Source organism: Orbicella franksi, chromosome 5 (genome assembly GCF_964199315.1).
Source record: "Orbicella franksi chromosome 5, jaOrbFran1.1, whole genome shotgun sequence".
Taxonomy (NCBI): Eukaryota; Metazoa; Cnidaria; class Anthozoa; order Scleractinia; family Merulinidae; genus Orbicella; species Orbicella franksi.
The window spans coordinates 5,545,149-5,567,850 of record NC_138149.1 but is presented as its reverse complement, the minus strand read 5'-3'; the positions used below and the strand labels follow the sequence as shown (position 1 = coordinate 5,567,850).

At 39.3% G+C, this 22,702-nt stretch overlaps 4 protein-coding genes across 9 annotated transcripts; 3 read left to right on the top strand and 1 right to left on the bottom strand.

Moving 5' to 3' along the window:
* Positions 1-136: 136 nt before the first annotated feature.
* On the bottom strand, positions 137-6,072 carry LOC145487331 (coenzyme Q-binding protein COQ10 homolog B, mitochondrial-like). 3 transcript variants are annotated; one of them, XM_081466093.1, is made up of 6 exons: positions 5,932-6,072; positions 5,632-5,823; positions 4,836-5,028; positions 4,068-4,169; positions 3,078-3,234; positions 137-2,596 (listed from the first exon to the last, which is right to left on the bottom strand). In XM_081466093.1, exons 1-6 carry the CDS (start codon positions 6,000-6,002, stop codon positions 2,586-2,588), a joined length of 726 nt encoding a protein of 241 aa, XP_081322219.1. In that variant the 5' UTR covers positions 6,003-6,072; the 3' UTR covers positions 137-2,585. The 3 variants fall into 3 exon arrangements, with proteins under 3 accessions (XP_081322219.1, XP_081322218.1, XP_081322217.1); XM_081466092.1 differs by lacking the exon at positions 137-2,596 and having other exon boundaries at positions 2,910-3,234; XM_081466091.1 differs by lacking the exon at positions 137-2,596 and having other exon boundaries at positions 3,146-4,169.
* An 8-nt stretch (positions 6,073-6,080) lies between these two features.
* On the top strand, positions 6,081-14,807 carry LOC145487323 (uncharacterized). Of its 3 annotated transcripts, XR_014049394.1 has the most exons (8): positions 6,081-6,155; positions 6,268-6,304; positions 7,029-7,107; positions 7,373-7,498; positions 7,724-10,010; positions 10,551-10,730; positions 11,419-13,864; positions 14,770-14,807. XR_014049394.1 is itself a non-coding variant. In XM_081466079.1 (7 exons), exons 1-7 carry the CDS (start codon positions 6,086-6,088, stop codon positions 11,952-11,954), a joined length of 3,315 nt encoding a protein of 1,104 aa, XP_081322205.1. In that variant the 5' UTR covers positions 6,081-6,085; the 3' UTR covers positions 11,955-14,159. The 3 variants fall into 3 exon arrangements, 2 of the variants coding, with proteins under 2 accessions (XP_081322205.1, XP_081322206.1); XM_081466079.1 differs by lacking the exon at positions 14,770-14,807 and having other exon boundaries at positions 11,419-14,159; XM_081466080.1 differs by lacking the exon at positions 14,770-14,807 and having other exon boundaries at positions 6,118-6,184; positions 11,419-14,159.
* Positions 14,808-14,890: 83 nt separating this feature from the next.
* On the top strand, positions 14,891-19,817 carry LOC145487328 (cyclic AMP-responsive element-binding protein 1-like). Of its 2 annotated transcripts, XM_081466087.1 has the most exons (6): positions 14,891-15,010; positions 15,188-15,579; positions 16,592-16,856; positions 17,516-17,566; positions 18,169-18,344; positions 18,810-19,817. In XM_081466087.1, the coding sequence occupies exons 2-6, from the start codon at positions 15,260-15,262 to the stop codon at positions 18,952-18,954; spliced, it is 957 nt and encodes a 318-aa protein (XP_081322213.1). In that variant the 5' UTR covers positions 14,891-15,010; positions 15,188-15,259; the 3' UTR covers positions 18,955-19,817. The 2 variants fall into 2 exon arrangements, with proteins under 2 accessions (XP_081322213.1, XP_081322214.1); XM_081466088.1 differs by lacking the exon at positions 14,891-15,010 and having other exon boundaries at positions 15,021-15,579.
* A 74-nt stretch (positions 19,818-19,891) lies between these two features.
* On the top strand, positions 19,892-22,685 carry LOC145487332 (UPF0538 protein C2orf76 homolog). Its single transcript, XM_081466094.1, has 5 exons — positions 19,892-20,561; positions 20,636-20,686; positions 21,365-21,402; positions 21,822-21,903; positions 22,570-22,685. Exons 1-5 carry the CDS (start codon positions 20,402-20,404, stop codon positions 22,644-22,646), a joined length of 408 nt encoding a protein of 135 aa, XP_081322220.1. The 5' UTR covers positions 19,892-20,401; the 3' UTR covers positions 22,647-22,685.
* Positions 22,686-22,702: the final 17 nt, after the last annotated feature.

Below are 22,702 nucleotides of genomic sequence, written 5' to 3'. Positions count from 1 at the left end.
TTCACATGTCTTGAGCTTTCAGTGGACGCTTTCCACTGTACCAGACCAAAAATTTCTGTTTTGTATTCCTAGAAATTTCCAGTGGCAAATTGGACAGCTGTTTCCAGAATTTCCTGAAAAGACGAAGACCTCATGAGGTATACCCAAATTTTCTAAAATTTCTTACCGGGAAGTTCCGTTCCATTTGATCCCGGGGTGTCCAATAGGTGGAAATTGTTCATCGGAAAAAACAATCGATCAATCGATGATCAATTGATAATCACACAAAAGCCGTACATCAATTGCTAGCTGCTGGGGGTTGGAGGGGTGGACTCCCATATGGAGCAGACGGGGATGCTCGTCGGAAATTTTGAATTTAACCCCTAAAAGAGACCAATCTGGGCATGGCCGAAGCTTATGCAGACCCCTAAAAGAGACCAGTTTATAAAACAGACAAATAAAAGGTACAGTGACTTTTAATGATGGCGAATTTGTTTATATGAATTGAGTAAATATAAAGAATCAAAATTCTTTCTGTTTTGTTATTTCTTCATGTGCAACCCTTAACGAGACCTTGACGGCTAAAACTAATGACATTTTGGCCAGAACACCCTAAGCGAGACCAAAATCCGAAATTTACCAAGATGGCGAGCAGTGGTTTCCGTGGACCTATGCTCCACTAGGAGCGAAAGGGTTTAATGATGATGAAGCAAGACGACAAGCATTCTCGTCCATTCCATATGGGAGTCCTCCCGCCGGGTGCTAGCTATCAATTGGCAAAACGGGTCGCACCAATCCCACCACAGGAAGCCCAAGCTCAGGCCGTGAGTGACATCACCTTGCATAATAGCGTCGTGGCAAAATTGTAAGACTTTGTATGGGAATATTTACCAACAGATTGTAGGAGATACAAATAATAGAAAGCTCTTCACTACACACAAATAACTCTGGTTAATGTTCCACAAATTCAAATATTCTAGAATTCTTATTTCACAGAGTTTGCAATTTTCAGAAATTCCAATTTTTTTTTTCAGCTAGGCATGTTCAGTAAACATAAGCTGACCTAGATATTGAAGTTTTCAACCCACAGGAACAAGTAGACAGTCACACTACATTTAGTATCAAAAAGGTTACCTTGGCTTTTCACAACAATTACTCTAGTATTGCTATGTGGAGGCTTTCATGCAGTACCATGGGTGCTGAATTCAAGGAGAGCCTGCACACTACAAGTCAATGTGCACATTCTCCTTGATGACCCAGTACCCCTCATCACCTCCCTCAATATCAATAAACAGCCATTACAAGATCACAGAGGTTGTTGGAAAAAATCAATTTATTGCATAAAGTAGAGATGCAGCATGAGAAATTCTTCCATAACGCATGCCTTCTGAAATGGTTATATTAGCTTTCTTTGTACAAAATATGGGAACCAGCCCACTTCATTTCCACAGTTGATATGATAAACCTCTAAATCATGTCGCACAAAGCTACAAAATCCATACTTTATTAGTCATGAGTCACTGTTTAAAATGCACTTCAGTTAGCTTAAATAGTGTCCGAATAATGTCTCAGTTAGCAGCCCTCAATACTGACAACACCAGTTAGTCCAAATAGTGTCCCAGTTAACCTTAATAGCACTCAGAGTAACCTGAACAGTGTTCAGGTTAGCCCGAATAATGGTCAGGATAGCTGTTTTATGGTTGGCTCACAACAGCAGTAGTGGTAGCCCAATATGTAAGCTAATGGAAAAGACTCATTGACTTGTGGCTCATTTGACTCACTGATAATTTTCATAAGTCTCATCACAAATTGACGAAATGATACCTGAATCACTAACTGGCTGCTACACAGGGATAGTAATATTATTATTTAATTATGGTGCATTTCTACTCATTGAATGGAGAGTATAAACTAGCTAGCCAATGTTTCCTTATTGCAATCCATATTAGGCCAAAAAGAAAACACTTCAGTCCCATAATAATTTTCAAACACAACAGCATTCCATTGTTACAATAAAAAGGTCATGTATTTCTCACTGCAGAAAGTTAACAAAAACAATAAAACCTTAATCACAGTGTTAAAAAAAGAAAGTCATATTCTGGAAACAACAAAGGTGCTTCACCTCAGCTTGAAAATAATTTGCAACCGGTTTATACTAGCTGTCATAAGGCAAAATACACAATAAAATCACTTCTAACATCAGGCTATAAATAATAATTTATAGCTTTTTGGCTAATAATTTTTGATATCATCACTCATAATACTGGTAATTGATTCTTGTTAGCATCAAGAGAGGAAATAAATGAATGCAGATGGTCTGTAACTACATAATTGCTGAAAATTTAAACGACAAATTATTGTATCTTCAACCAACAATACTTTTTTTAAACCCTGTTTAGAATCTTCATATTGTCTTTTTTGTAGTCTATTGATGCAACAAAGTAGTAAATAGTTTAAAACATACTGAGTTGCATTTGTCTTGTAACACCTGATGTGTAAAATAATTTTATAAATATAATTCTGTGGTGAAATTATTACTAAAAGGATGGCACCCATCATTAGCATCCATACATCATTCAGAGATTGTGCAATATGTTCTACTTGTGTCATCTTGCCCCTAAAACAAGCAAACTAACAGTCATTACTGGTTCATCACTGAATCAGCAAGCAATGCATCAAAATATAAGATGTTTCATTTTTTTAATACAAAGTGCTACATATATATGTACATTACTGTTAATTTGAAAGGGAGGTGGGCGACCTATTGGTTAACATGTGAGACCATAGAACAAGAATTGTCATTAAAACGTTAACCAGGGTCATTGTGCTGTGTTCTTGGGCGAGATGCTTACTGTATCTCTCCCTTTACCTCTTGCCACCCAGGTGTATATTAAATGGATTCAATAGAACTTTAAGGGTGAGCTCCCAAATTGCAGGGGGGGGGGGGGGGACTTGTGATGGACTAACATAACTAAGGGTTAACAAAACGTTTTTTGCCACACAAACTGAGTTAACCTCAAGTGGTGTGGTTATTTTTGAACAGGAGCACACTCAACATTTTGGATGACAGATTGCAGTTTAAAGTTAACAGTTCATACCTGCAGGTACTGTTCTAGATTTAGCAGTGTGGAGATGGCCTGGCCCATAGAGATAGTAACACCTCTTTTCAAATGCCTTTACCATTTTTTTCACCACTTCATCAAAGAAGACAGTTGAGAGCTTAGAATGGAGAACAGATCGAAACTCAAACTCTATCTGCAAGGAAATGAAAGTTTCAATCTTTAGTTGCTGAATATGTTGACTTCAATAACTTAATGATAGAGCAGTTTTCAATGAGTGTCGTCAAACCAAAACCAAACCAGTTACTTACCAGTTAGACCACTCAGCCAATTTTGAGCTGTAGTTAAAACCAAAACCAAAGTAATTGCTTGATTACTTTCAACACTCATGTGAAAATCGCTCTTAAGTTATAATACAAGAGCTCAAGAACTTAATCAATTTTTAAAGCCGTGTTAAATTATTTCAAATTTCCCTGGCTTTTTCTTCAAAATGTCAAATTTCCCTGACTCAAAATAACATTCCTTGACTTTTCCCTGACCTTGATGATTTTTTTCCCAGACCATTTTCTGACCTGTGGCAACCATGTAAGAGCAATCCAGGTTTAGCATCACAACATTCTTGTCTTGTCCAATATTATTCTAGTTAATTAACATGATTGAATTATGTATCATGTCATACATCCTAATTTATGACTAGCTCTGTGAGTGGGCAAGATGAACCAAATTCTGTGCTGTAATTGGCTAGCGGGCTTGATGATGCTTTCTTGCCCGCTTGAGATAACCTGTTGTGTCCTGCAAGAATATAGTGTTCTTTTTCCTTATATCAATCCTTTGTTGACCAAGCTAATGTTTGGTCAAGATGGCAGGATATTGGCCTCGCTCTTTTAATGTGTGTTTATGGACCTTGGTTCCCTTGGCTATAAACACGCGGTTCATAAACATGCAAAAAAATAACTGCCAATATCCAGCCATCTTGACCTCACTCTTCATCAAAAACCCATAGACATGTTTCAAGTCTAAACAACTTACATAAAAATCCAGTGTGCAAGTATTAGGGTTTCCAGGTAAACCTGAACTAAATTTCCAAACAGTCTTCATGTAGTTGAACATCTCCCCATCTGTGCATTCAGCCTGTCATAATTAAAAATTACGTATCATAAATAAAGAAGAAACAGTTCTGTGTAAGATATGCGGTTTGGAAAAACTCTAGACCAGGGTGCATTCCGCAAGACTTCCACACCAAAGATACGCCAAGGCTTTTTAAATTCCACCCCAACAATTGTGGCTTTGCCACTCACTGTTAGCAGCTTCCCCATGAGAAAAAACCCTCTTGCACCAAGGGTACCACGAGCCTGGCAAGCAGCCAAAGTCCTATACTGCTCTTCCCAGATAATCCCAATTTTCTTCATATTAAGTTCACTGGGAAACTTTAGGGTCAACGGGATCATACAAGATACCCATTATTGGCCAGGACACAGTATTCAATATGGGATAAAATAAAGAGAAGATAAAACTCCACTGTAATCACACCAAGTTGCCTAAGTTACGTAGTTCAGCCTTTATATGCCACAAGCAAATATAAATGTGAACGCTGCTATATGCCAAATACTCCAATTGCATGCTGGTACACTGCAAAATTTTATACGCCACAAGCAAATATAAATGTGCATGCCGCCATATGACTCCAATTGCATGCTGGCACACTGCAAAATTTTAAAGGAAGGCCACGCCAAAAATCTTTGGCATAACCCACACTGTATGCACCCTGGGTTCTAGGATAAGAAACAAGGCCAATACCTTGACTAAGTTTGGTGCAACCATAGTTACAACAGAATTATACTTTTCCACCACAGGTGGGAAGCCGACAGCTAGTTTTGCTTTCAGGTAACCTGGCTTCCTGGACAAAATTGCAGAGTCCCTACACCAAGGAACAAAGTGTTTGTAATCCTCAACATCTGACACAACTGCATACATGTCCTCCATTGAGTAACTGAGGAAAGAAAAAGTAAAGTTTTTGCCCAATTATACAAGAAAAAATAACGAGAATGAATCCAAGTATACAGTAATAATAATAAAGATATTTTAACAGGGAGCCCACGTCACATATGTGATTTTCAGAGGGGCTCTGCAAGACTAAAAACGTTAGCTATTCTACACAACTATCTACATACATGTATACATTAAATTATAAAATAAAATAATTATTAAAAACTACTGTTGAGGTGTCCTTAAAAAGTACAAATATTGGAACTGTTCCTAATTGCACCCGGTAAAGTGTTACAATGATTAATGGCATGGTAAACAAAACGGTTCTGGCCCCAGGAGCGACGTGATTGAGGCTTACAAATGTTTTTACTTGAACATCAACATATATTAGTTGCTTTTTGTGTTTGCGTGACCTTGGTCTAGAGCAAGACTAGTCAAATAATAATAAATACTGGTTTCAGCTTAGGGGCCTTATTTATTGCTTTAGTCAAGGCTTCTAAGCAACGTCAAATGAGCCACGTTTACTAAGGCACATATTACTGGTAAATTTTATAAGCCTACAGTACAAGCGTACTCTACAAAGTTGTACCAAAACAGCTGACCTTACCCAAGCAGTCGCCTTTCGGAATACTTTTTCCTCCGAGAAGCACTGAGTGGATTCGGAATAAAAGATCCTATTAACGTTCTTCTTGGTTCTCGGTTTAGGTAAGTGAATTTAGTGTCACGAGAGCTGTAGGTTTTATCCCTCAATATTGCGTCAAAACCCGGCGAAAACCGGCAACAACACAGCCTCAACGACCTGTGGAAAAAAAAAACATTCTCAGAGTTTTAAACGAAAGCATCGAACGAATAATCACTGGAAACCTAAAGGCATTCGCTTCTTTTAACAGCTAGTATTTTCAAGTACCTGTTTGCTTGCCAGACAACTCCAGGATGTCGAAACAGCGGCAAGGATCTTCGCATCCCGACCGCCGCCATTTTGAACAAATAATGACTGATCGATATTTCGTCATTTTGATTACTAAGTAATACACTTGACCAGGTTACCAAGCAAAACAAACATGGCGGACGGATTCGGTTTTAGCCGAATGGCGAAAAGTAACAGCAATCTTTTTGTGGCAAGAGATCTTGGTAAGGAAATACAAAGAAAAACATTTAAAGTATGTAATTTTACATTCTAACCCTGTGGGTTTTTAATGAGATATTTATCTTTGATGCAATTTTCCTCATTACTATTTTCCAGCTTCATCTGTCAAAACACTTTTGGGACCACTGCACAGGTATAATAATGCAATTTTTTTCAAACATGGTTTTTTTGTTTTTGTTTTTATTATTATTGATTAAAAGTAACACATCTTTAACAAATTACACGTATCACAAATTACAAAATACAACAACAAAGTACTGTGCCATGGCTACTTCGATACTACAATGTACATTACTTATTTACAGCAGGTGTTACTTACTTACATTAGGAAAACGAAAGAAAATAAAATAACTAATTAATTCTGACAACACACATTGCGGTTTCTCAGGCTTATTGATTATTTTTGTACTAGCAGGATGAATAATGACTTGTATTCTTTGGTCTAATTTAAACTTACATGTAAAACCGTAATTCTTTATTTTTTATATTTTCAAAATTACAGCATTGTTAGATTTGAAAGTAGTGAACACATGTACATGCACCACAGAAAACTTAAGTATTCATCACCTGACTGACTCATCACGACTGACTGACTGACTGTCTGTATGACGACTGACTGAATGACTGGCTGTCTGACTGACTAATTGACTGACTGACTGACTGACTGAGTGACTGGCTGGCTGGCTGGCTGTCTGTCTGCTGACTGACTGGCTGGCTGTCTGTCTCTGTCTGACTGACTGGCTGGCTGGCTGGCTGACTGACTGGCTGACTGACTGACTGTCTGTCTGTCTGTCTGACAGTCCAACCAACCGACTTACTGACCAAATAAATGAATGATATGTTTGTCGTGTTCCCAGTTTGAAATGTTGTTTGTCAGATGATGAGGCTGTGATGTGCAGCAGTACATCCAAGTTGTTGCAGTTCATTGACATACAGGTACGTAATTTCTATATCACTGACATCTTTGGATAGGTGAAAACTGCAACTACAATGAGGCATGCATGGTATTGACTTGCTGATGTGGTAAGACTCACGTTTGGAATACTAACATGAAACTGTACACAGATTTAGAATGACATTTTCCAATGCCCTCAAACTCCTAAACCTCCTAAAAATCATTTGGAAGACCTAAAAAATTGTCTACAACAAAGTGTCAATTCCAAAGTATCTCACAGTTGTTTTGTTACTTAAATATCTGTAGCATCCAGCTGGTTTTGTTATTAATGATGCTTGCCAAGGCCAGTACAAGAAATACAGGACAAACTGCAAAACTCTGGTCTGCTTGGCTGGTTTCTGGAGCACAGCAGTGCATGATTTACAAGATCAGGTAGATGACATTTTAAATGTCTATCTTGATACATTTTCAATAGACAAGTTACTGATGAATTAATAATAATAATAATAATAATAATTTATTTCTAGCACATTACATTAAGAAATCTCAATGCTCTGACAGAATAAAAATGAGAAAAACGATAACGAAACCAATATAAGGAAATATATTAAATTACAATGGATGATAAACGTCACGTTAATCATTATTATACCACAGGGTGTCCCTGTTCCAATCATTGTACGTCTTCTTGATGATGCATTGGAAGTGTGTGAAATGGTTTGTCAAGAAATGTCCATTCCAGTTTTTGAAGCTTTGCAAGGTCACCCAATGTCAAACTCAGCTCCTAATGATGTGGCTGGCCTGGCAGAAGGCAAGGGATCAAATGTGGGATCTTCACGTAGTCTTGGTGAAAGATCAGAAAAGTTGGAAGAGAGTGATGTTGACAATGATTTTGGGGATGACAATGACATATCATGGTATTTCAATGGTAGAATCCCAGAGGTTGATGGTCAAATCCTAGGGGTTGATGACCAAATAGCAGGGGTCTACAGTCACATCCCAGGGGTTGATGGTCATATCCAAGGGGCTGTTGGCCATATCCTAGGAGTTCAAGCTCACCTCACTGGGACTGATGTCAATATCCCATTTGGAACTAATACGGGGTTTATTAAAGACTTTTGCCTAACAATGGAACTTCCTCACAGTGATCTACTGGAAATGACAAGTTCTGACAAAGAGATTAGCAGAGATCTACGTTCAGTCAATAGCAATGAGACCTCAAGGAATGTTTTGTCAGAACATGGCAAGCTTGTAGTGAACATGGGAGACACAAATGCTCACAGTAAAAATATTTCATCTCCTTGGGTGAATGCAAGAAAGCCAGGAGCGTTCCCCAACGCACCAAATAAAACTATGTTGTCAGTAGAACATAAAGACAGAGACTTGAAACTCAGCTCACCAAAGAAAGAAGGAACCTGCAATGCAGACAATGTTCCAAACTCACCTTCAGAATCACTGGAGTTCACTAGTGAAACTTTATCGTCAAGAATAGAAAACGAAAATGAAGGCGAAGATGAATTTGAAGCGTCATTTCAAGAGGTGGTTCGTAATTCTGTTAACGAAGATCTAGGAAGGAACATAGCTGAATTAACAGTTCAAAAGGAGAGAAATGACAAATTTCCCTCTGAAGTTAGAAGTAAAAGAAGCGCTGAGACATGCCATAAAACAAACTGCTCAAAATTAGAAAATACCGAAGTGGAATCTTCTCACATTATGAATAAGAAACTTGTGAATCCAGTTAGTCTTTCTTCGTCTCGTTGCAAAGAGAAGGAAGAAAGCGATAAATTGCTGTCTCTTCTGTCAGCAAAACTAGAAAATAAGAGCAAAGCTTTCGGAAGAAAGGTTAAAATGGCGGAAGTATTCAAGGGGAGTAGACATTTTCGGCAACGTTCAACGGACGAACTCTTTTCAGAGAACACTTCTGCAAGTATTGTAAATCCAACTACAAACGTTTCATGTAATGGCAAAAGGCGCGTAAAACGTGAAACCTCCTCAACAAGTAAAACCAGTTTACAGTCTTTGCTCAAAACAGGTCAAGCTGGAAAACCAGCTTTCGTAAATTCAGCACCACATGATAGGAAAACTGGCAAGGAAAATTTTGCAGAACAAAATCAAGATAGGTCCACCGTTGTTCCAAAGCAAACAGACGAATTGAAGTTAATTGAAAGACACAAGCAGCTGTTATCAAAGCTTGGAAAACGTCTCTCTCACGGCAAGGAAAAAGAAATGCAACTTGCCACTGAGGTGGTGAATTCCCTCCTCCTGTCTTCGGGTAAAATTTCACTAGAAGAATTGGAAATTCCTTTAAGAATGATTCACACAGAGTTGGTTCAAGGCCCACCAAGTCCTTTCTCCCAGAGAATGGACGGTCTGCTGTTGGAGTGCACTATATGGTGTAACACTGCTTTAAGAAGTCGCAGGTCGGTGTCTGAATCGCAAGTCTTTGTGGCCCTTGTTAATGGCGATGTTACCGAGGAATTTCGCCACGTGGGGCTAAACAAAGAATACCCAATTCACAGAATCATCGAGAATGAAGATGATTTTAAAGCATCTTTTTTCAGTCATGGGAAAGACTGGCATCAGCGCGTAACAGAAACCCTCCGTAAGCACAAAATTGGTCTTCTTGTCGTGAAAGGAATTGTACAGGATTCAGTTCGGGATTTTTGTTCATCTCAAGGTATAGAGGTGCTTCAAAGCATTGCATATCCTGCTCTTCAACTCTTGTCCTACGCTACCGACTCCACAATAGTAACCTATCTTGCTGATTTAAGGGAGCAAGATATAGGAAGACCTGTTACCATGGAAACGTGGGACCTCGGCTGGGTACCTTCTTTGGTGAGACGGAGCAAGTCCAAAGCTGGGGACGATCATGAAGTCAAAGGCATCAAGGCCTGTCACTATGTCCTCGTTAAAGAGGAACCCAAGGAGACAGCAAGCTGGAAAGGTAATGTACTTTAATTACACGACTAAGTTTATAGTTCACTGAAAGAACCAATAACTACAATCAGCCAACCAAATTGCTCTGTCCTCAATCAGAATAGCGCTCTTGAAGTATGCCTTGCTTTTCCAGTCTGCAACCGTGGGATTCCTATGAAACATTTTCCATCATGTAACAAATCTCTTATTAACCAAGCTTGCTCAGGACCGCACTGGGAGAATATTGGCCCTTGATCTTTTTTGTACAGACATTGCCATGCTCGGGCTGATGTTCTCAATACAATTCAATACAGCTAGGACGCTCGGTGGTTATACCGGGCTGTTGTTGTTAAAAAGGGACTAGTTCTATCGGGGCTATCATTGGGGCTCCATTTAGGCTCGATTACCAGCCGCTGTTCGGGAAAGGAGCCCGCGCTCCTCCCCCGAAGGCAGGAAACGTGGACCGGAATGGAGCTTCGGTTCCATTATATCACTCAATATCACGATCTTGATTCTCAACATCAATTAAATTAGTTTTATTCCTAATTTACTCGTCTATTATTCTCAGATTCGTGCAGCCCACTACAGACAGTGCTACTATGCAGCCCTAGTAAAGATGTTCTTTGTGACATGGAAGAACGGTTCTGGAATTCCATTTATCGTTTGAAGAATGCCCTCTCTTGTGGCCGAGTGCTGCCTGGGGCAGGAGCAATTGAGATCGCTTGCATACGGCGCCTGAAAAAAGCAGGTAGGAACAGTGGTTACCAGTTCCTTCCATAATACATCGGTGTTACGCGGTTACTTATAATAAGATGGTATCTTAGTCCATCGTAGGACCTCTAGCATTTTGTCCTGTAGCCTTAGTTTACAGTTCACTGGCGCCAGTTTATACACCTGGATGAAGACAGCCACAGTGAGAGTTGTGTCTTTCCCAAGATAGCCTCTTCCAGTCGTTCACTTTGCTGGGCGACGCGCCAAAAAATAAAAAAAAGCGCTTTCTCTCGTCGATTATTTTTTCGCTAAATGAACGCCTGGAAAAGGCTATGCCCGAGAACACAATGCAATAATTCCAGCTAGGACTCGAACCCAGACCGTTCGATCAGCAGTCCAACGAATCAACCATAAATCCACCTGTCTCCTCCCCCCACCCCTGCCCACCTACTGCGTTTACCCCCTGTAATGTGTTTAATAACTAATAATAGAGTGAACACGTGAAAGACCTCAATTTTGGCTAGAAGGGATTTGCCCGAATTGCGAGCACAGTTTGCTCTGACGCACTTCTATTTCTAGAGAATGAATGGTGTAGTTATTTTCCTTGTGAAATAAACATAACAAAATTTAAGACCCAAAACCTTGAAACGTTCCATTCGGTCAATACATCATAGATATCTGCTAACAATTCTGTGTTTTTCGTTTTTTTTTTTTTTTTTTGGCAGGCGAACAAAGGGAACCGACTTTGTCACTCAACCCTCTTTCAGGTTGGTTACAAGAAAGCTTGGAGATTTTCAGACCTGTGGTGTACACAGCATTTGCGCAAGGTTTCAAAGAATTTTTGGGGAACGTTCTTTATAACTCCGGGGAATTTGCCGCTCTTTGCGGAGTGTCTACTCGTGTTGAACAGATGGTTAACTCGGGATGTTCTTTGGGTAATCTTGAATGTTTCAAATATGAACGTTCTGAAGACGATCAAAGTGAACTCCAGATCACGGCAGGAATCACGCGACATCACGCGACAGCACACGTTTCTGACATCCCTGCGTGTAATGCTGCGGGTTTCAGCGTTGATAGTTACCAAGATCCCGTTGCGTCGAAAATTTTGTCTTCTGATGCAGAAAGCGATGTATGGGATGATTATACCGCTAAGAAAGAAGCATGGAGGCGCGCTGTTGGTATAGTGAGAATTCTGCTTCAGTCGGACTTGTTGGTAGAAACGGGATTAACGCGCAACGACAAAGAAGCTGTTCTCTTTTGAAGGCCTCATTTTCCTTGCGGTTAACCTGATAGCAAGCATCAGTTCCAGTACCAACGAAAGAGCGTTTTCCACTTTCTGGCCGCGCCCTTCGGTTTTTTCTCTCGCCCCAATATTCGTGCAACCAGCAGGCGAGAAACTCTGCTCGTACGGGAACGCTTATCTCGCAGGCTACCGTACGGTCTTTTTCACCTGCACTTTGCTTTTTGCTGTTTCGTTCGCTGATCTGAGGAACGAAAGTAATAATAACCAGTAGCTAAAGAAGACTCTGTATTCTTTTATCCTTCACTCTCTCGCTAGTTGAGATATTAACACAACCTGGACATGAAATAAGAAATCTATAAACTATCCTCTTTCTCCAAAATTTGGCTTGTACTAAGCTAGCGGATTTCTATGGAGAGGAGCAACTTGATATAAGAAACTTTTCGTCTTATGATGCACTTGATAGAGGTTTTCCGATTTTTTATTTCGTTAATTCACTTTTTTTTCCAGATTCAAATTTAAGGAACCGTCGTACAGTCGAACCTCTATTAAGCGACCATCTAGTTATCAAAGTCCCGAAATTATTGTCAGTTAAATACTGTAAATAAAACCCCCTATTAACCGGCCACCTCTTTTAAGCGGCTACGGCCATCCTTTCGACATCCCGATGAGGGTTTTTCTACTGTTTTTACCCCTATTAAACGACCATCAAAAATTTAATACACGTAAATTGACTTCAGATTGTTTTGGAGAAGGCGATGGCAGATTAGAGTCCGAAATAGAAGGCGACGAGTTATAAAAACATTCAAACAAACGTTTATTATGATTGTCTAGAAGTGACTTCATGTTCACTGAGAAGTTAACACGATGGTGAAAATATTCAAGGTAAACAAACCCCTATTGAGCGACCTACTCTCATTTCCCCTGATGGGGTTGGACTGTAGTATTTTCTTTCATCATAGTCCTAGCCTTGAGAAAGATTTATGTTGTACGGTGGAACTGCGCCTTACGGTCACATCGTTAATGCGGTCACCTCGTTATTAGGGCCACTTTTTCTTGTCCCGGCGAAACGCCCATACGCTTTCTTATTAGAAAACCCCGTTAATGCGGCCACCCCGTCAATCCCCAACCGGTTTAATCCTTCATTATTTTACCCTGTTCATACGGCCACTCGAACCAGTTATGCTCAACTTTCCATTGTTAATATTTCGTACACTGATGCAAGTCTCCTTTTTTTAAGTTATACCCGTATTCTGAATGCTTGTTAAGGAACATTTGTTTAGAAGTGTAATTGTGTTATATCTGTTAAGACGTCACTCAATTTAGACCAGTCGTGAGATTTGGCCCTACCCCGCTAGTACAGCCACGCCGCTAATAAAGCCAAATTTTCATGGCCCGTTGGTGACTGTATTAACGGGGTCCACCGTAAGTGGAAATATTGGCCACAGTAGACCAGCCCCTCTGCCGTAGTGCCAGCCTTGCATTCTTTATTTATCCAAGCTTCGTCACGCAGTTATGTGTTGTCACTGTGAAAGGCAACTTCTGGTTCAGTTTTGCAGAACTGCTGTTTTCTTGTTTGTTTATTTGACGGGCCAGCAATTTTTACTTCAGCGCTTCCGACGAGAGACTGGGGCGAGTTGAGCGTTATGACGTCAAAATATGCAGACTGTACGTATTAGCTGTTGCTAATTACAGCCTTATAAAACAGAACGCTGCGTGGGAGTTGGATTAAAAATAAAATTTTTAAACCAGCTAGGGTTATTCGGAATACCTTTGTAGTTTCATCTCTGGAAAAGACACGTGCAGCTGGCACAATCGATGTTTAATGGCCACTTACTACCATGAGCAGTGAGTTATAGAAACTCTAAAGAGTTTGCGTCAAGCAAGATGAGCTGATTTTCGCCGATTTTCTCAAGCTTGTCGGACGGAAGGTAGGTTAAACGCTTCCTCTGCTTACTGCCTAGCTACTAGCTTGTGTTCTGTTAATCTTTCGAAGATATAAAAATTTTAAGTAAACTGTGAAGCGCAGTGGGTGACAAACATTACCTATGTTGGACTCGATAGTTATGCCAGGTTAATAAAATCAGCACGTTAAAATCACCAAGGGAATTGAAAACACATAGAAGATGTCTCGCCACCTCGATCTCGAGTCGATATCTTCAAGTTTATACTAGACTTATGGCTTATAAACATTTATATCTGAGAAGCAAAAGGTTTATATATATATATATCTATATATTTTTATAAAACTATATTGAACTTGATGTGATATTATTTATATCGAAATTACCATTTTGCGGGAATCGAAGCCAGTCAATTAAACACTGTTTATTTAGTTCTCGTAAATCAAGGTCACCACTGACATACACTGTCCGTATCATAGGAAAAGTTACTTGATATTATGTAGCGTCTCAATTAAAATATTGTGTAACGTGTCACTTAAAAATATGCAAACGTTTTGAAAACTTGAGTGATTCCGTGCGCTATCTAGTTCACTGACCACTGACCATTACGTCACGAAATTTGATAAAAAAATATCGGCAAGTGGCAAAGAAATGAGTTGACTGTAATGAATGTGCGACAAAACGGTGAACTTCGATTTGTATTTTAGCGAATACAGAAATATAAGTTTTGTACAAGGGTTTTCTTTTTTGCGGTTGGAAAAATGTTTCAGTTTAATTAAGAGTTATCGCGGTCAGTTTTGACGCAAGCCAAGCCGAAGGAAATGACGTCCCAGGATGACATTTGGATTGTAATCGTGCTACGATATTTCTGTATTTTCACTCACTCTCTTCCGTGAATTTGCTGTTTACGATTTCCGGGCTACCCAATACAGTGACGTCAGGACCGGTTGACCAGACCGCCCCGGAGGGCTTTTCACCATATTTGGCGTTGAATGGCAAGGCTCTCACGTAATGATGATGTAATAGGACGCGGCAGGGCCGGTCCACCCCACAGTAGCAGGACAGCTCGGTGGTGACGCCACAGTGACGCGGCTGTTGCTCGCGAAGAAGAAGAAACACAACGACACGCTGGCTGCGTAAAGAAATCAGGGTGACGTAGAAGTGACGTAGCATGTAAGTTTCATTTTCTCTTTCTTCTAGATTCCAACAAGTCGACAGCGAAGGGATAATAATTTTAGTTACATTTTTTGTCGATTCCTCGAGTGGAGATTTCGGTCGCTTTGTAGTTGGATTTGCTCGAGCGATCGCGATGCGGGCCTCATCGGTTTCTCTCCTTCTGGTTCTTTGTAGAGATCACGAAACAGAAAGCTTTCCCTCGTCCCGACTTTCCTTATCTTGTAGCGTTGGGTCGTCGATTCAGACATGGAGCAAATTGAGGACCAGGCCAATGTGACCGAGATGGAAAACGGCAGCACTGTGACTGTTCAACAAGGACAGGTTCTTCAACAAAGCTCGCCGCAAACTTCGATGCCTCCGCCGATGCAAACGCCATCGGTGATTCAGGCCAACCAACAGTCCGTAATACAGACTGCTCAGTCAATACACTCCGCTTCCCTTCAAGGTCAGCAAATTAGCTTGGCCCAGGCTGTTCAAGTAAACGATCCCGATGATCCAACTGGAGGGGTTTTAGACGAAGAAAGCAAAAAACGAAGGGACATTTTGTCGAGGAGGCCATCTTACAGGTACGCCAAGAGTCCGAGAAACTGAAGAAGTTCGATCGATCGCTTCCTTGTAAATATGATCCAACCAGGCTCGTTACATACAATATGTAGTGTGATATTTCACGTGTTTAATATTCAGACAAAGACGTGTTTTTGTGTTCTTTTTCGTTCCACTCAAACATCTCGAATCAAACGTACGTGGGAACGTAAAAGCTGACGTACGATATTGCGCGAAGGTTTGCTACAAAGCACGAAATGTCGCCATCACTACGGTTCCGTTACTCCAGTCTCGTTACGTTACCCTTGGTTAAGTCCCGTCAGAGAAAGTGAGGACTCTGATTTCTTATTTACCAAAATTTTGACGGATTTGGGATTGGTTTTGACAAGAAGAACAATCCATGATCAAAGTGTTTTAACGATCGAGGTCAGTAAAGCGAGACAAACTGTTAAAAATTATGTTTCTTCTTCCTGGGAGTTAAGAGTTGTCTTATTCCTCTGTTAACTCTTGACCCTGTGGGAATATTGTCCAATGGGACGGCGGTGTAGCTGTAATTTTCTCCTTATCTGTGTATGATAAATATATAATTGTGGATGGTCGACTTTCCGTGATTTTGTCGAGTCATCCAACGGTAACTCGGTGTAAGCCTCGATCGATACAAGACTGCTGTGAGAAAACGGAAAATGATTGATTATATTTTAAAACACCAAGCTTAATTCCTTTCAACGCTTGAAGTATCATGAAAATTGAATTTTGATAAATTTAATGTCCCCCCCAATTTCAAGCAAAAAAATACATAAAAATGGTAATTTTTAAAATATCTCCAGACCCCCTACAAGTTGTACAATTCCTGCAATTTAAAATACACTCTACCATCCCTGGAGATTCAAGACTCAACTTTACCAATGAAAAAAGAGTTGTAGAAACTTAGCTGGTCCAATACTTAGAGAGAGTTATGTTGGCAGCTTGTAGTTATTTGACTGAAGATGTAAAGAAACATTTGTTACTGTATAATCTATTCACTCTTTCTCCTAGGAAAATATTCAACGATTTGTCTGGTTCTGAAAGCCCAGCAAAAGTAGAAACCATATCTGAAGATATTCAAGCTCAGAGTGACGGTACTGAGGGTGCTTCACCGATAGCTGTGATTACCACAAGCACTTTAAACTACCAACAGACACCACAGACGGTAACCATTCCAGGAACTATTCAAATTGTTACATCCGGAGAGGCACTTCAAACAGTGCCCATGGCGCAAAATTCATCTGGTGCTGTCGTACAATATCAACAACAGCAACAGGTATAACCCTGCAATTGATAAATTTAACTTGGGCAAAATAAAGTATGGTGCAAAAATCAAAATTAACTCTTTGTGTACCGTTGTTTATGGAATGTTTTACCATTATTGTAGTTAGTAATTTTTTGTTTTTTGATTGGGCCCATTGTCCACACTAATCCATCACGAAAATGGAGCTTTTCGAAAATGCCCTTCAAACTGGAAGAATTTGAAAATTCTTGCTTTTCCTTTTTGTGGGGACAGAAAAATTTGTGAAAACGGAGCTTCTCAAAAATGATGGTGCCAAGAGAATCATGTGATTTCCCTGGAAGAGTTTACCTTGTTAGGCACAAATCCAAAATGACCGGTGATTGTTGCATTTTTAAATTCTGCTGGCATAGTGTGAGTGCAAAACTTTTGATGCTTTTACAGAGTGAAACCTCCGTTTTAAAATTCCTCTGGCATAGTATGATCCATGCCTAAAGAGAATACTATGATCTCTATAATGTTTGCAATTTTATCAGGTTACATACAAGTCAACAAAATTGTATATGCAGTAGTCCTAAATAGTTCTTTTTTTCCCTTTTATTTTGAAAACAAGAAGACTAATGTCAGGTAAATACTTTTAGTTCTAAGTTTGATTTAGGTTGTGAAGTTATAGATCTTATTTTTCACTGTTACAGGACGGTCAACAATATATTTATACAGCAAACCCAGGAGAGGTCCAAGTACAGGTTAGAGTTCTTTATTACTTTGTAAGCAATATCTTAAGTTCCAGACGTGCATGAGACCTCCATCTATCTTCTTTACAGTTAAGACTTCTTTGGGCTGCCGTTATTGTGTTGACTTTGTTTACATAACCACAATATTGGAAGTAATCTGGAATAAATAACCAGGAGTAAATTTTTCAAAGGCTAACAAATTGGCATGAACCAGAAGGGCAGAGTGGGGTCTGTGAAAAATTTACCACTACTAAATTATTTCCAAATTGTTCAAGAATAATCAGGTTATTACTAACTACTACTATCACTGTTACTAGTTAAGTACTATTCTTGGAAAATCTTTGTTGTGCCTTAACACTCATATTAATCGTTGTTTTTCTGTCACACTTATTGCACTGCTGTTACACTTGAACTGCACTGCCTTTTAGTTTAGCCAATCAAAATCAAGTAAACTCTTTCAACTGTTCTTTTGATAAAGAAATTCTTTTTGACAAAGGGATATTGTCTTCAGTTACCACCAAGAAATCTCAGCACTGACATTAAAGAAAATTTGCTGTAATTTAATAATAAGGAGAAGCAGAGACTGACTGGCCTATTATGATTTGTTTTTATAGCAAGTTCAAGTAAGCAACACAGGCACAATGTACACAATACCAGCAGCACAACAGCAATACATCCGTGGACAGCTTCCACCAGGTGTTGTCCTTAATTCAACTGGTATTGGTGGAAATGGCCAACAGATCGCAGAAGATGCTTCTCGGAAGCGAGAAATGAGGCTCATGAAGAACAGGTAAGATGCTCATTAAAAGTTAGGTCTTTGCATTGGTTTCCATGCCTGATTGTTAGAGTACTGGTCCTGTGAACCTACAACCAAGTCTTTCATCTTGCCACCAGCCTTCTACTAAGGCAACCATTCTTTTTGTTCATCTTGCTGTGCTCTCCTCCACAACAGTTTCAGAAGAAGTTTGTTGGGGAGGAGTACATGATATGATGAGCCAAAATAATGCTCTGTGTAGGAGGCTGTTCTGCTACTAGCTAGATATGTTGATTGTGATTGTGCCCATGACTTCAACTCCTTGTCCACAGCCTGAAAGTACCCAAATGACTTTTTTTTATACTCCTTCTAGTCATGATTCGTATCTATGTTGTGTTCATTTGAGTGTGCTTCATATACATGTACAGAGCCCTGTAATGTGCAAGCTATATTATTTGACTTTTCCTAATCCTTCTTTTTCTAATATGGTCACTTTCACAGAGAGGCTGCCAAAGAGTGTAGGCGGAAGAAGAAAGAGTATGTCAAGTGTCTAGAAAACAGAGTCGCTGTCCTTGAGAACCAAAATAAGACTCTCATAGAAGAACTGAAGACACTCAAAGACCTTTATTGCCATAAGTCTGAATGAAATTTGTTTTACTTCACTGAAGACATTACTTTGTCAAGGGTGGTTTCCAATGACTTTTGAAAGTAACACTGTCTTGCCTGAGCATGTGCCAAGCTTTGTTTTGAAAATATTGCCACAGCAGGTTTTAATCAGTCAAAGTAAAAACGTTTTTAGTTCTTGGCTGGTCGGTTGCAAAACTAAAATCAGCCTTTGTTTTGCTAGACAGCAATAGATGCTATCATTGGCTTTGTTGTCTGTCTCTCTTGTATGTCATTGGAATTCTGCTCTGAATAACTCACTCAATAACTGAAAGCAACAGTATTGAGATTGTACAACATAACATTGTAAATAACCCCTCAGACATTTTATTCGTTTGTAATAATGCCATGCATGCATGATTTTTCTATAAAAAAAAAACTCCATGGTCTTGAAGGTTTTACTTCCAGCGATCGCATTTTATTCAGATTATTGTCAATGTTAATGTAAACAGCAGTGCCATCTCTTTCGTATTTGGTGTATAAATACGGTAAAATTATGTAGATTTAGGAACATAATAATAGTATAAGAGCTTTGTAAAACTGTAATGTATGTGTCCTACTCTAAGTAGTACCCATAAGATATTTGTATGGTTGAATAAAAGCCAAATTTTAAAATTTATTGGCAGTTTATCACTTACTCCGTTTGTAGTCATCTATGAATGTTGTAGTCTTAACTTTTCCAGTATTTATGCATGCAGGCTGCTAATCTTTGCAGAATAACTGGCTACTTCTTTCAACCTTACAAGTCCCTAGCCAGAAAAAAAAATCATGACTAGAGGAGTAGAGGGGTGTTTCCTCTCGGCTAGCTAAATTTTGACATTGTAATAAAGTTTTTGATTGATTTGACTGAGGTAATGTCCATGGTTAAATTATCTTCCTAGGTATTTAGTAAAGTTTTATTTTCCCCCTTTGAAAAAGAAACCACAGAAACAAGCAAATACAAATGACTGAGGCAAGTGCTTCGGTTCGCCTCAAACTGGCTGCAGCCTTGCCTTAGCATGCAAAAGTGGAGTGGTTTATAACGGAACGGAGCAGGAATCGCAAATATTACAAACGTAAGAGATGGAATTTTGTTACTTCAGTGTTATGTTGCCTGTTTATGATTAATACTCGCCTACCCACCCCCCTCCTCCCCCTTTTCTTTTGGGTAAAAAAAAAAATGCAGAAGGAAGAAAAGCCGGCAGGGCAAGCAAACCCCCCCACCTCCCCTACTCCTAAGCTCAAGGTCTGGATCCACCACTGAAAAAGATGTGAGAGTTTATGTCCCTGGGGGTTTTATCAGAGGAAGATCAGAGAGAGTGGGCTAGATGAGCCCTCAGTTCTTTGGTCCAGTGGCCTTTAAATGAGTGGTCGCTCAGCCACACTCAACATGGCGGACGGAGAGTAGCGCTGTGTTATCTGCATTATGTACTTCATGAGATTTTTTGGCAATGGATAGCGGAATTGGAGAGAAAGAGGCAAAGTCTACCGGAGCGATTATAACTGTGCGTCTGATAAGGTCGTTTGAATACAGAAATATCAAGTATGTCGTCTTCAAAGACGTGCCATTAGAGCAAACGGTCCAACATTTTATGAACTTTGTAATTTCAGGTGAGTTTTTTTACTTTCCGTCTGAATTTGTATCCTGTGTATAGAAACTTAAATGGTTATGATTTTATTTACAGAGATAAAGAAAAGACCTGATGTACCTCCTCCTTTCAGGAACTTCGCATATGGTTCGTGGATGAATATTCTTGGAAATGTTTCAATTGCGCGAAAATGTCAGCTATTAATCTAGTATAGATGACAGTTCAATTTCCCCCTTTCTGCCCTCGGGTTGAGAAACGTTAGCACTGAATGAGTTAAGTGTCTTGCTCAAGAACACAACACAGTTGCCTGGGTCAGTATAACAAATTAAATGTGGTTTAGCCTTGTCTGTATTCATATCGACAACGATATGTGCCATCACAGTGGTTGAAATGTTGTGGACTCACTCGGCTGCTTCTCGTGAGTCCACAACAAATTTTGACCACTGTGGTGACGCATATCGTTGTCGATAAGAGTACAGACAACGCTAAACCATATTCAGTTTGTTTTTTACCACAATATCAACGTCTAAGAAAATGATTTTTTCAGAGCATGAGCTGAAAAAGGCATTGCGTGACACATTGACGCGAGCAGCGTTGTCTGGACTCTTATTGACAATGGCAAATTAGCCAATCAGATTACAAGATTAGTAGCAATTGTGGTAAAAATTTTAATCTAAATCTGCAGTCTAGCGTACTGATCATTCAGTCACCATACCTTGCATGTATATCAGTGGTTTATCTTAAGAGTGGAAATGCCTTTAAATTTTACAAAAAAATATCATGTATGATTTATTATGTATTTTGATTCTATTCAAAAATCTTCAGACACAATGAAAATTCAGCATAAAGCACATGGTGCCAAGGTGAGAGATGTATTGCATTCTATTGAATTCCAACTAAACACTGAATAAGATGACTACTTTCTTGCAAACAATCCTTGTAAGAAAGGGTTAAACAGCCATGGGGGGGGGGGGGGGGGGGCTACTCCCATATAAAAGGGATAGGGGTGCTCGTCGTACCTTTTAGGGGTTAAGAGAGCAGTTTTGGTACCTCTTGGGGTGTTCAGCCTCAAAAGGTCCACAGCAGTAGCAGGAGGACAAAATATATGACAGGAGATAATGTGTTGTTTTAAAATTGGTACCTGTTAGTGGTGATAAAAAGTTCAAGCCACGTCCACAAAACAGGATCTTGGTACCTCTTAGGAGTTCTTTTCAAAATCTCCAACAAGCACCCCCATCTTTTTTATATGGGGTTAAAAGCCCTTTGTTTCTCTATTTTATAGACAAGTAATCCAGTCATTGTCCTAGAAGATGATCAGAAACTCATTTTAACACCAGATCACAGTCTTTCTGATAGTGGAATTGGTAAGTAAATGTCTTGCTTTTGCCTTCAAAGTTTGTCATGAGTTATATGAATGCTGCCCTCAAAACATGCTCAAGTGCCTGTCATTAAAGTTGGTGCGGAATGAAGTAACTTAGTTTATTTTAGGCTAGTTGCCAAAGTTCAGACTTCCTCCACAAAAATTATTGCCAGTACACTTGTTGTGTCAAATATTTGAACCCCACTCCCTCTTTTAAGCAATAAGTCACTTATTGCTCATTCAACCCCCCTGCCACCCCCCCCCCCCCTCTTCTTACATTTTGCACTTCTTGTTCAGAATTAAAAGTAAAAAAGCGAACTATAATCTTCATGGCAAGGAGAAGAAATTCAACACAAACGATGTAAAAAAAACAATAAGCTGAATATATTTACATGTTCTATGGGTTTGTAAAGCAAGTATTCTATGGAGGTTAGGAAAGAAAATATATTCAAACACAAATGGGTTCTTACATATTAGAGTTTTGAAATATGACAAGAAAGTATGATAGGTTAGAAATAAGTTACACATCACTACTAAAGTTCATTTAAAACTCTTTATACCATGAAGTTGCAGTGTCATTGCCTTATATGTGAGGTGAACCTTGCATCCTTCATGGCTGTTGTGAAGTAATTCCTTTCTATTAATATATTATTCCTATGTTTCCTAACAGAAAATGAAACAGAAATCTCTTTTTTCAAGAAAGAAGATTATGAAAGATACAAGGCTAATCCAGAGATGAAGTGGTAGAAAATATAAATGAACTGTATGTCACTTCAGTGACCCTCCTAAGCTGAAATACAAGA

Coding starts and splice junctions, on each gene's coding strand:
- LOC145487331 (XM_081466091.1), bottom strand. CDS start 6,002: ATGGCGGCGGTCGGGATGCGAAGATCCTTGCCGCTGTTTCGACATCCT. Junction 5,824..5,931: donor GTTGTCTGGCAAGCAAACAG/GTACTTGAAAAT, acceptor TTTTTTCCACAG/GTCGTTGAGGCTGTGTTGTT. Junction 5,029..5,631: donor TCCGAAAGGCGACTGCTTGG/GTAAGGTCAGCT, acceptor TTCTTTCCTCAG/TTACTCAATGGAGGACATGT.
- LOC145487323 (XM_081466079.1), top strand. CDS start 6,086: ATGGCGGACGGATTCGGTTTTAGCCGAATGGCGAAAAGTAACAGCAAT. Junction 6,305..7,028: donor CTTTTGGGACCACTGCACAG/GTATAATAATGC, acceptor TCGTGTTCCCAG/TTTGAAATGTTGTTTGTCAG. Junction 7,499..7,723: donor TGCATGATTTACAAGATCAG/GTAGATGACATT, acceptor ATTATACCACAG/GGTGTCCCTGTTCCAATCAT.
- LOC145487328 (XM_081466087.1), top strand. CDS start 15,260: ATGGAGCAAATTGAGGACCAGGCCAATGTGACCGAGATGGAAAACGGC. Junction 16,857..17,515: donor AATATCAACAACAGCAACAG/GTATAACCCTGC, acceptor TCACTGTTACAG/GACGGTCAACAATATATTTA. Junction 17,567..18,168: donor CAGGAGAGGTCCAAGTACAG/GTTAGAGTTCTT, acceptor TTGTTTTTATAG/CAAGTTCAAGTAAGCAACAC.
- LOC145487332 (XM_081466094.1), top strand. CDS start 20,402: ATGGATAGCGGAATTGGAGAGAAAGAGGCAAAGTCTACCGGAGCGATT. Junction 20,687..21,364: donor TTTCAGGAACTTCGCATATG/GTTCGTGGATGA, acceptor AAAAATCTTCAG/ACACAATGAAAATTCAGCAT. Junction 21,904..22,569: donor TCTTTCTGATAGTGGAATTG/GTAAGTAAATGT, acceptor GTTTCCTAACAG/AAAATGAAACAGAAATCTCT.